At 37.0% G+C, this 13480-nt stretch overlaps 1 protein-coding gene across 1 annotated transcript in view; it reads right to left on the bottom strand.

Annotated features, from left to right (window-relative positions):
• The window catches only part of LOC107708701 (receptor-type tyrosine-protein phosphatase U-like), a 266276-nt gene that overhangs the window by 111256 nt on the left and 141540 nt on the right, over positions 1-13480 (bottom strand). Inside the window, exon 5 of the mRNA XM_016513005.1 lies at positions 8175-8290. Coding sequence (XP_016368491.1) covers positions 8175-8290 — 116 coding nt within the window. The remainder of the gene's footprint in view (positions 1-8174; positions 8291-13480) is intronic.

Below are 13480 nucleotides of genomic sequence, written 5' to 3'. Positions count from 1 at the left end.
GGCACTGCGCCGAAACACTGCAGGTAGTCTCAGGTCATGCTTGTTATATCACACACCAAGTTTGGTCTCAATACGCCAAACCGTTGCAGAGATATAGCCTCATAACCATTTTTGCGTGCTTTTTGTCGAATTCGTTCGGGCGTTATTCAAGAACGGTTTGAAGAATCAACTTGAATTCCATAGCTTTTTGCCAGCAAGGTCTGAAGATGATCTGAGCCAATTTTGGTGAGAATCAGACAAACCGTCTAGGACGAGTTCGAAAAAGTAGGTTTTTCTAACAATTAAAAATAGCGAAAAAAACCGATTTTTGAATTTTGGGGTTCATTCAGCCAAAGATTCAGAGGAAAAAATAATTTTCCTTCTGTGCCTTACGGTTCAAAAGTTATTAGCATAAACATGAGTGAAACTTTGGAGAAGTGGTGGCGCTAGAGAGTTTGAGTTAGAGACTCCAAATTTGCTGTGGTTAATGTTGATACTGTCCTCTATCAGTGTGCCAAATTTCACAACTTTCCCGCAAGCGGTTCTATTGGCTGCCATAGACTCAAGAGCGGAAGAAACGGAAACTGAAGAAGAAGAAGAATTACGCCAACGGATACAATAGGTGCCATCGCCCCTTGGGTGCTTGGCCCCTAATAATAATAATGGAATAAATAAATAACGGGATGTAAGTTATTATAAAGTGTTACCGAAAACAAATTTAATATATTTAGTTTTAGTTTTAGTTAACAAGAAAAACCCTAGCATGGAAGACTAGTAATAATCTGCACAGTTTTACAGTTTATGGTGTTTTTTTTTTTTCTTCTTCTTTTTTGGAGCTGGACAATCCCTGGCCACCATCTGCTTTCATTATAATGCAAAGACCCGCAGGAAGACTGCAAAACATATCCTTTTGTATTCTACAAAATAAAGACGGTCAGGTTTGAAACAGCATGGAAGTAAATGATGGCAGGATTTACATTTTTTGGAAAAATATTCCTAAACCTCACATAGTTTAAAGCATCTAACAGCACAACATCCGTTTGTTGCCTAAAAGAGCACCTTCAACAGCCTTCATCTTTTCTGAATTGCTTTGAAGCATTCATTCATGATGCTGGCAAATGGAAGAGAAAATAAACACAAGACTTCCCATAACACCCGATGTACTTGCTACATCGTTAGAAGAATGGCATCTACGCTAATATTAGTCTGTTTCTCTCTTATTCCGAGGTCACCGCTGCCACCAGATCCAGTCTGTATCCAGATCAGATGGTCACTGCAGTCACCCGGATCCAGTACATATTCAGACCAGATGGTGGATCAGCACCTAGAAAGGACCTCTACAGCCCTGAAAGACAGCGGAGACCAGGACAACTAGATGAGCCCCAGAGACAGATCCCCTGTAAAGACCTTGTCTCAGACGACCACCGGGACAAGACCAAAGGAACCAGATGATTCCTCTGCACAATGTGACTTTGCTAGCCTGAAATTGAACTGCTGGTTTTGTCAGAGGAGAACTGGCCCCCCGACTGAGCCTGGCTTCTCCCAAGGTTTTTTCTCCATTCTGTCACCGATGGAGTTTTGGTTCCTTGCCGCTGTCGCCTCTGGCTTGCTTAGTTGGGGACACTTCATTTCCAGCGATATCGTTGACTTGATTGCAAATGATTGCAAAGATACTATTTAAACTGAACTGAGCTGGATGATGACATCACTGAATTCAATGATGAACTGCCTTTAACTGAAAAATGAGTGTTTACTATTGTCATTTTGCATTATTGACACACTATTTTCCTAATTAATGCTGTTCAGTTGCTTTGACACAATCTGTATTGTTAAAAGCGCTATATAAATAAAGGTGACTTGACTTGACTTGACAAGACTGAAATAGCTGGCAATTACAAAAATGTAATTTTTGTAAAATGATGTAAATAGCAGCATATTGCAGCTCACTGCTCACTGTGCCTTACGGTCACGCCACAGCACACCGATAAATAATACACATCAAATAAACTGGCGCGCAAACAGCACACGTTCTGAACTATTCCCCTCCGCCCGAGAAGCCAGCACTTCTGCTTGTGAACTCGTGATGTACACAGACTGATTTGTTTTTTAGTGTTTAAAGCACAGTGAGAACACAGCCGAGAGACTCTCAGTCCAAGGAGGATTCGCTCAAAGCCAAAACACGATCAAAACACAAGATGCAATTAAAGCATCTGCAGGGCCAGCGCTCGACAGGAGACCTCGGGTACCGTAACGAGATGTTCTCATCACAGGTCAAACCATATCTGGAGATAAATGGCTGAAATGGTAACAGTTTATTCTGTTACATACAGACAATCTTTAGTGCAGCTCTCTTATCACACTCTCATTTCAGTGTTTGTGAATTGGTGCTTTGTGTTTGGTTATGACACGGACATCAGACATGTCAAACCTGGCACTACGCTATGCTATTATGCACTGAATCTGAATCTTTTTTGATGGAGCTTGAGCTGTGGTCATTATGAACATTGTATCAAAAAAATAAATAAAAAATCTTGTAAAATTCTTCAAAATGTATTTTATTTTGTGTGTCGCATATGACCAAAGGAAAGTCATGAAGATGTGATTAATATATATTATATTATATTATATTATATTATATTATATTAATTATATTTATTATATTATGATTAGGGCCCGAGCACTGCAGTGCGAGGACCCTGTTGGAATTGCTCCGTTTCTTCTTCTTCTTCAAAGTGAATCGCATTTTTGATAAACATGCTCCAAAACTAATGAAACTTTGCACACGCATCAGAGGTGGTGAAATTTTACATCTGATATGGGTTTCAGAAGTGGAAAACGAAGTGCCCCTCGAGCTACGTTTCACATACATGTACGGAATTCTGTAGACACATGTAGCACACCAATACCTACAAAAAAGTCTCCTGGTACAAAATCCGAAACCCAACAGGAAGTCCGTTATTTTGTTTTTCCTGTAGGATTTTTGTGCAGTTTTTGCCATTTTCAGGCCTCGTACATTAACAAACTCCTCCTACAGTTTTAATCGGATCATCTTCAAACTTGGTGAGGGTCATCATAAGGCCTTTGTGATGCTAAATTGCGAAGATCTTGAGTTTTCGTCGAAGGGCGTGTCCCTGCCGGCCTGACAAATGTGGACGCTTCACCATGAAACAGGAAGTTGCTGTAACTCAGGCAAGCAATGTCCGATCTGCCCCAAACTTCACACGTTTGATAGGAGTTATGTCCTGAACACATGTCCATGCTCAAATGCAATGAAACAGGAAGTTGATGTAACTCAGGCATGCAGTGTCCAATCTGCCTCAAACTTAACATGCAACATGCTACAGACATGCTAAAGCATGCTAGCTACACTTAGCTAATTTGATTAAACATGCTACAATGAAACAGGAAGTTGCTGTAACTCAGGCAATCAATGTCCAATATACACCAAACTTAACATGTTTGATAAGAGACGGCTGAACACATCTACATGCCCGTATTCGGTTATAGCCATAGCGCCACCTGCTGGCAACAGGAAGTGACATGTTTAACACAGTTATGGACTCTAAGCAACATATTAAAAAAGTGTCAGCAAGAGTTAAATAGGCATGCCAACATGCTAAAAGCAAGCTAAAACATGCTAGCAACACTTAGCTAATTTGCTAAAGCTTGCTATTAATACAATGAAAAAGGAAGTTGCTGTAACTCAGGCATGCAGTGTCCAATCTGCCTCAAACTTAACATTTTTAATAAGAGTCCTGGCCTGAACACATCTACATGCTCATATACGATCATAGTTATAGCGCCACCTACTGGCAACAGGAAGTGACATTTAATAATGTGATGCACTATTAACAACACAGCAAAATATGACATTGTGTGCTAAACATGCTAGCGACACTTACAAAGTGCAAAATCATGCTATTACATCTGACCCAAGATCCCAGCAACATTAGACCTAACTAAACTAACTATAAAAAAAAAACACTGACATATTTTTGGAAACATATATTATTTTGTGGTAGACAAAAACAAAGAAAGCCATGTATGATCGGAATGCATTTTTTTTTAACCATATACAAGTTTCCACATCGTAACTGTTATGCAGGAATACTTGCAATAACTGCAGTATAAAGTGCAAGTTAAATGTGCCTATGCAAAAACCCTGTAACAGCCTTATTAGGTATCATTTAAATGCATACGCTGGTTGTTAGCGATAACTGATATAAGGGAAGATCAGTGTGAATTGTTTGGCCTGTGGTGAGGATTTGAAGGAGACATTATCTGCATTAATTAAAGGCTGGGAGCTGGGAGGCCTGCGTGTCTCATGTGGTACAGTATGTGTGTGTGTCTACATGTGAATGTGCTAACCAGTTTGCAAAAGGAGTCTAGCGGGACAATTAAAATGAGAGAATTGCAATTTCGACAGGATTTTATGTTCTTTATATGTGCTGGCTTGTGTAAAATAGCATGTTGTCTGTGAAAAAGAGCTTTTGCAATAGACTGGCACACTCTCGACACTGGTTAAGTCAAAGAAGAAAAAAAAACAGTTTTGGCCTAATTCTAGCAAAGAATTCCATAATTCCAAAGTCAATTCCATAATTGGCTACAATGAGTGAATAAACATAATCCAAAAATGGCATATAGAGTCAAGAGAAACAATGATTAAAAATATGCTTGTACTCATTCACGTGTGCTGCATATTTTGCGTATTTAGATCATTTCCATTCGCTGGACTCCATGTTGATTAGGACGCAGCCTTCGACAGTATATACACTAACAAAGATGTTCAGCTCCCGAGGAACAGAGCTAGTCTCATCCTCCGTCTTGAAAGAGATTTTCAAATTGGATTTACATACAAAAAAATCAGAGCATGAAAAGAAAGGAAAAGAAAAAAATGAATAGAAAGAAAAACAAAGGTCGTCGTAACTAAAGCCTGGGGACTCGCGTCCAATCCTAAAAACCTCAGCAACTTCAGTCGCCCAGAAAGTGTTTCTGATGTTACGCTTTGAGAAAGATATGAAGAGAGGATCCAGTCAATGATGGAGCCAGAGCTCAGTGATAGTTCAAGAGATAGAGATTATACGCCGGGAAAAAGAGCTTCAGTACAGAGAAAACTGCCATTGAAACAATTTGTGAGGGTGGATGTTGAAGGTAAGTATGAATCGACTGATAGTTCATTGAATTACGCTTTGAGAAAGATATGAAGAGAGGATCCAGTCAATGATGGAGCCAGAGCTCAGTGATAGTTCAAGAGATAGAGATTATACGCCGGGAAAAAGAGCTTCAGTACAGAGAAAACTGCCATTGAAACAATATGTGAGGGTGGATGTTGAAGGTAAGTATGAATCGACTGAGCTCTTCATGTATTTGCCATGCGTCACACAAATCTTATTATTGTAAGTAAAGCCGTAAGTCTATCTTATTCCATATATGTGTGCTATTTTAGTTTGATAAGAATATGAAGAGAATCTTCGAAGCCATTGGATTTTTTGTGGATTTTAGTCCATGTGTGACCCGCTTTGAGATCTATATGCTAGAGGATTTATAAAAATCGGCAAAATCAACTTTATAGTAGCACTATAGGTAATTTTCTGTCTAGTCAAATACTCTATCAAATGTAAATGTGGGAATAGCATCAAGTTTGGGACCAAATATTGATTCTGGAGAAATTATATTCTCGTATATTACACTGTAAAGCCTACTGTCTCACTACTGTATTGTAGTTTTTGGGGAATGATTATTTGTTTATTTCTCAATCATCATTATTTTGCACTGCATTATATGTTTTATCATATGTTATTTATATGATTTATCCCCCCCCTCCTTATCAAATTGCTTTATATTTTTACTATATCATACTACAGGAGCTGTAAAAGCCTGATCTATCAAATATGACTCATATGCCAGTGTTTTAGATTTTGTCTAAAGTGTCTGTTCCACACACACATAAGGTATCCAATATTTCCAGGTATTAATGATATTTCTAGGTATATTATATTAAAAAATAATACCAAACAATATTGTTTGATCATCTTATAATAGCTGAATAGCTATTAAGACTGAATATTCTGAACTCATCAGATTATATATAACGAGTCACTGACATTTGTTTGTCTTACAAAATTGTATTTTACAAAAAGTTATTAATTAAAATAGGTATTACGCAACTGAACAGACTATGACCAAGTTGTGATAGTGATTAGTGATTTTAATTGCTGGATATGATCACAGTCAAAATCATGTGTGTGTGGGTCTGTCTGTGTTTGGGGGCGATTCAGACAATTAATGTGCTTAAAATGACCTACTTTTCATGCTATGCTAATTTTATGTTACATAATTGTTTATCTAAAATATTTAATAGTTCTCACTCAAAATAATACAGCACTTGATCCTCTATTGCTTTATTCATGGAAAGGGTTGCTCATACTGTTAATCATACAACTACAAATAACTTCTTTAAGTGTACAACTTTGAAAAATAAATGTGAAAAAAAAATACACTGTGTACCTTTAACATCAAACAACTACTGTTATGCACTGCTACTGGACAACGACTGAATGTGTGGATTTTCAATTTGCTGTAGCTCGCTTTAATACTGGACTGCTCCAACACAACTCAGTTCAAACTTGTGTGACCTTTCCAGAGTAATGGAATTACACTGAACAACAGCAATGAGAAAGTGAAAAGGTTGTAAGACAAGAATCCACACGGCCCGGGGCAAGCGCTTCAGACCTCAGCTGTAAAACCAAACAGAAAAACTGAAAGAGAGCAGATATCCATCACTGAGAGCTTACGCTGGGATCGGCCTTATGGGGGCGCTCACACAGGAGCCTAACTTTACACGATCAAGAATTTAGAAACGTCCCATAGAGGTGCCACACTGAATATGAAATTAATTTCCTGTGCTTTTAACATCACAATTCATTTGTCACTAGAGGTTTTGGACTGTGCACATGTTTGTGATGTCATCAGCCAATCATCATAGTCATTAAGTCATTTTGGCTTAAAATGTTGACTTTATGACTCAGATTATTGGCTCAAAAAAGTTCTGCGGTCCATGAGCAAAGATTTCAAACTATCACTAGCAGACTCCTGCACCAACCAAGCAACTGCCATTGAATTAAATGGAAATGTAAAAGGATAGCTCTCTCTCTTATAGACCAATTAGTTCCTCTGTAAATCATAAACTGGATGTGAATAAGGAATACTATATGAAATTGCTCAAGAAAATGCTGTGTGGTGATGAGTTGAAAGTGAACTCTGCTATCAGTGATACATAACAAAAATGTAGAGTAACAAAGTAGAGACACACTGTCACTGCATTTAAGTACATTTGTGACACGTTAAGTACATTTAAATGTTATCATACATATTCCTGCTGACTTCATTATATTTTGAAAGGAAAATTAATACTCTGATATATTTCCCTAGACATTTATGTTACTTTTGTGACTGCAAACCGCAGAAGATAGTAAAGTTGTACTGATGATAGTTGTGATCTTTATCATAAAGATATATATATATATTTTTTTTTATATAGCAATTCTGGGTTGAATAAAGAAGATATAAAATAATATTTTTAGCATTTTTTTTTCTTCTTAAAAAAAAAAAAATATATATATATATATATATGCCTACAGGCAATTCAAGGTGTGTTGTCCTAAAAAAGCAAATATTCCATAGCAAATGTAACTTTTCTAAAGAGTGTTTAGATATTTTATTAAAATAAGAGTGTATTTTAGCAATCTTGGGTTTAGTTTTGGTAATGTTCTACACAGCAAAAAAAATAAAAACATAAAATAATAGTTTGGCAATTCAAGGTGTACTACCTTTAATAAGGTTGTTTAAATATTTAATTAAAACAAGGCAAAATATTTTTACAGGCTATATTTTTACTTGACTCAATTGACTTGTGTATATTTTATTCAACACTGCACATAATGTAGAGATAAATGGCATTTAATAATAAAATAATTCCAACTATCACCTACACATCAAATAGGACCGGGAAGTGCAATTGCCGCTGCTTAATTAAAAAGGAAGTGTGCTGAATTTTAATGAGGTTTTTTTTTTCGTGAAGGTCACATGTTTCCGACTTCCAGCAGTTTAACATCCCAAATATAGTATGTCTAAGCTTGCTGCTTCATTAAGCAATATCTGCTTATTAAAATTCACATTCCCTCACACACACTCACCTCCATCAGGAAGGGGTCAGTCTTGGTGGAACGTCCGGTCGCCACACACTGAAATGTGGCATTCTGTCCTGCGTTCACCTCCACATCCCCGAGTCTGGAGAAATGAGGCACTTTATCTGTGCACAAAGAGAAGAAACTGTTATTACTAGGGATGCTACTCAATTAAAACTGTAATCAAGTTAATTGCATGACATGCTGGTAAACTAATCAAAATATTTTACAGTTAATTCAATATCAGTATTTGTTGGAAATATACCAATAAAGATAATTCAAAGATATTACATTATTACGTATTACTTAATACACTAATAAGCAATATTACACTAACAAGTACCCTGTTGAAAAAAACAGCATATGCTGGTTAGGTATGTTTTGACGCTGGGATGCTGGTTTAAGCTGGTCCTTTGCTGGTTTATGCTGGTCCTTTGCTGGCTTAAACTGGTCCTTTGCTGGTTTAAACTGGTCCTTTGCTGGTTTAAGCTGGTCCTTTGCTGGTTTATGCTGGTCCTTTGCTGGTTTATGCTGGTCCTTTTGCTGGTTTATGCTGGTCCTTTGCTGGTTTAAACTGGTCCTTTACTGGTTTAAGCTGGTCCTTTGCTGGTTTATGCTGGTCCTTTTGCTGGTTTATGCTGGTCATGTGCTGGCAAAGGACCAGCTTAAACCAGCATCCCAGCGTCAAAACATACCTAACCAGCATATGCTGTTTTTTTTCAACAGGGTAAGTACAATGGTGACACCACTGTGAGTGATAAAAATGCGTTCCAGTGCTGGAAATTTAATTTAGTCAGTTAATCAAGAAATCAGGGTGCAAATATAACAGTTCAGTGCAAAATATGTTTGCCAACTATTAAAATGCCATCAACATTGAAGTTTCCAATGCTAAACCAGAGGAAGCATCTGCAGGTATGTAACTTAGCGTACAGTTGACTGTAAGCACTCTTTAAATAAAGTAGGAAAGGCATCGCCTACTCGTAGATGTATTTTAGCTCAGTATTGCTTGGTGCATGTCAAGTAGTTTATTTAATGGTGTTAATCTCCATTCACAACAAATTAGCTAGTCTGCTAGCTAGCTAAAAACATCTTTACCAGCCTCACTTCTATTTATGAACCCTTCGAACAGAAAATATGCAGCTAATGTACTTCCTCCTTGGAAAAGGTTGGTCTAATATTACAGTTATTTCAGTATTGTAGCATAACCCACATTAATGACTCACAGGGTCAATGAGTTGTGAAATTCAGGGCACCAACAGACTCCCCAAAGCAACTCTATGCTTACTACTCTAAGCTTAACCCTGCCTGGTTTAAAAGACTGAAAATGATTAACAGCTGAAAATATTCATTAGAAATGTAGAAAAGTAATTAAAAAGTAAAAAAAAAAAAAAACATGTTATCAGTTACATTACTTTAATAAAGTAATTGAAATTATTACACTACTTATTACATTTTAAACAGGGTAACTTGTAATCTGTAAAGCCTGTGTGTGTGTGTGTGTGTGTACTTGTTTATGCCACATTGTGGGGACCAAATATCCCCACAAGGATAGTAAAACCTGACATTTTTGACATTGTGGGGACCGGCCTGAGGGGAAAAAAAAAATTTTTAAATAGTAAATTATGTTTACCTGAAAGTGTAACAATGCAGGTTTTCTGTAAGGGGTAGGTTTAGGGTTGGTTAGGGGATATCGTTTGGTCAGTATAAAAGTAATAGAAGTCAATGGAAAGTCCCCACAATTCACAGAAACAAATATGTGTGTGTGTGTGTGCGTGCATGTATGCGTGTATATATATATATATATATATATATATACAGTAATCATTCACATATGTACCATAGTGAGCCTGATCTCATGACGAAAACGTACCTGTGGGAACTTTTTTGCAAGACACAAAATATGTAGCGCCATGACATTTCGTGACATATTCAATGTGAAATGTCCACTGAATGGCGCTAAAAGAGTGTTATTTTTTTCCCCAGGTGAACAGATGAACTATGGTACGTTTTATGTGACATTGGTTTTGTACATTTCACCGCAGTTCTGACTCTATAACTCTAATACTCCGTGACGTTTTAAAATAACGTACCATCTGCTCTACACCTAAACCTACCCGATAGTATGAACAAAAGCGAATGTGTAAAAACACAATCACAAGCATGTTTTCTGATCTCATATCTTTGAGCTCTTTCATCGTGAGTCATGTTTTTCGCCTGATTCGTACCTAAGCATTCTTAAGTCCAATTCACATCTTAAGTCCAAGTATGTGCCAGCTGAGCTACCAAGCAAGCTTGTTACATCCGGAAAGCAAAACATATGGAGCTGTAATCACAACTCTTTACAAAAACGATTGCAGTTTTACCGCCTCTAGTGTTCATTCCTGTTGGAAACTGCAGTGACGTAGTTCCCACAGGTACGTTTTTGTCATGAGATCAGGTAGACCACAGTACAACCATCTAATTTCTTCACATTGTGTGATTATATAAACAATCAGGCATTTGATATTTGCTATATAGTGAGTGTACTGAATGTATTTAGGTAAGGATATACTTATAGCAGTTGTATAATTTATAATGAATCATTCATTTGTTAAATTTAGGGTTTTTTTTGTTCGTTATGTGGGTGATATTGAGAATTATGAAACCTGTGAGGCTTTGTTAAGAATCCAACAATCTGGTGTAGAGACAAGCCTAATTACTGTTAATAATAGTGTCACGTCATGGACTGCTTTGTGTTTGTTTTCCTCCCCCACGTGTTCCATGTTTTCCATGACCTAGTTTCTATGACCATATTTGGTTTTCCTGTTCCTGTTCCCATTGAGTTCCATTTGTTTCAGCTGTGCCCCGGTAATCTCCTTGTTTAGTTCTGAGTACTTAAGTCCTGTGTTTTCCCATGTCTAGTGTTCAGTGTTAATCGTAGATTCCGTGTGCTATGTGTGTGTTTCCTTGTTTGATTCATTAAAGACTGTTCCTTGTATATTCTCCCACGTCTCCGTGCCTCCTCGCTCCTCACAGTAGGCACACCGTGACAAATATAGTGTTAAACATTTAAATATATATATATATATATAATTTTAATCATTTAATTATCATTTTTGTGTTTATGGTTAAATCTGTTCAACGTTCTGATCTTAACCAACCAAGTGCATGTTCCCTGTACTATTTGTCGTCTTTCCTACTTCTTAAATCTTTTTTGCCCTTACCATTTTGCAATAAAGTGCAAAATAAAAATGATTTATACCGTTTCCCCAGTTGTTATGCAGTCCATTCATATCACTTATCTCTAAGCGTCATGTTTTGTCTTCATGCCCGCCGAATGCCTCATTTGTTCTTATCTGCCTGTGCTTGTCAGCTCAGCATCAAATCATTACAGAGCGCCGCTGCCATAACATGACTGCACTTCACTTATTCCCAACACTTTGCTGAAAACACTGCCAACTTTATTTTCTTTTAGAGTGAGTCTGAGCGAATGCAACATGACCAGTGCAAAACAAAACATCCGGCCAGACGGGAGGTAAACGTTCGATTGCAATAAGGCTTCCACATTTTTCAGAGCATAATAATGAAGAGTCTCCAAACACTGAATGATTGAAATGCTTTCAAACCATCATCTAAAGAACAAATTCTTTAGCTTTTACCTAACGATGGCCTCTTGAAAGGCACTCATCTATAATTGCATCAACGTGTCACTAATAAGCGAAGTTCAAGCGGTTTAATGATGGCTTTCTTATGGCAACAACTCGATCAAAAAAAGCCAGATGTGAATGGATACAATGAAATCTCCGTCTGTTCTGTCTGAGCGAGCCGTGAGGTCGGAGCTGTATGGTGTTTTATTGACTCTTTAATAGCTCACTTATAATGTTACGCAAGATGTAGGAGGTTTAACTGCCATTTTTGTTGCTGTAATACCATGTGAGTGTATTGATTGCACTGCATTCCCTGTTATTGAATATAAGAGTAAAAAACATTGATTTTAAGGATGACTGTTCAGTCTATAGTGCCAAACAAACATGATGGCAGCAAATCTCAGAGGAGTAAAGCTTTGTTCCTGCCAACACACAGAACTTCAGTCTTCAGTATAGCATCATAGTATATGACTATGAATGTTGTTAATATAACACTGCACTCTATTAGTATTACCTGATGTAAACTATGGCAACAGTTTGGATGACAGTTACTGTACTGAAATGCAGATGGCTGCACTTCTTATGTATGCATTATATCCATTTCAAAAGTACAAATTAACACATTACTGTATGTGGGATATTGCTTGAAAAAGACTGGATAGGATTCACAGTTACACTTTTACTTTGGTCTGACCCAAAAAACACACACATTACAATGTCAATGTGAAATAGAAATGGAAAAGAAATGTGGGCACAAAGGCAAAAAAAAAAATGAGAAAGTCCACTGTCAGAATTTGTAACTCTTGTGTTGTCCTCTGTCTATATATGCTTTCCAATTGAAGGTTCATGAGATGTACCTTTGAGCTATTTCAGAGAACTGGTTTGTCATTGGTTGATCTATATTCTCTTCATTAGTGAAAGTCAAGATTCACTTGAGCAATTCATGGCAAATTTATAAAAAGTCTAATAGAAATGTGTAGAAAATATGCTTGGCAGTTTATAACAACTAGATCAACCATTTTGCATTTATCGTAATGACTTATACGATAAACTAATGACTTGAGGTTTTGAGGGGTAAGACTACAGCACAATATATAACTATATAATACATTTTGCGCAACATGATATTAGCAACTGATGATGTAGGAAACCGCAGACAAATGTACATAATCAGTCGCATGAATGTACCAAAGCAATCACAACTTGTTAGAAAGAATGAGAAACTTTTTATGATTGCACAAGTGACTAGATGATGTGGAATTTCATTTCTAATCTGAGAAATGCACCAAAGCCACTGAGAAAAACTGTAAGCTGACGTTGGCCCTTTTATCTGTCCATCGAAGGTTCTGATTGGTGTGTGATCAATTTTGACTCCTAGTGTTTCCACTTGGGTAATTATGTGCTAATTGGGCTCAAACTTTGCAGACTTGAGTGAACAATATTGAAAACGGTGTAAGCCCTGAGAAATGGGATTTGTGTGTAGAGTTTTGCAGTAACATTTCACCAAATCTGACTCATGTGTCAAAGTAGGGGAATAGTTTTTATAGTTTAGGGAAATGGGTGTGCTTTTAAAAAAAAAAATGGCATTATGGTTTTGAAATTTTAGTTCAAAAGCCTGGTTATAGTGTTTTAACAATCGAGAAAAACTGTAATATACTCATTAGCTATATATACTAACAGTTAACTCTA

The sequence above is a fragment of the Sinocyclocheilus rhinocerous genome, unplaced genomic scaffold (assembly GCF_001515625.1).
Source record: "Sinocyclocheilus rhinocerous isolate Xijiao unplaced genomic scaffold, SAMN03320098_v1.1 scaffold54, whole genome shotgun sequence".
In the NCBI taxonomy this organism is placed as follows: domain Eukaryota; kingdom Metazoa; phylum Chordata; class Actinopteri; order Cypriniformes; family Cyprinidae; genus Sinocyclocheilus; species Sinocyclocheilus rhinocerous.
The sequence above is the reverse complement of the archived record's forward strand: the minus strand, read 5'-3'. Positions and strand labels throughout refer to the sequence as shown.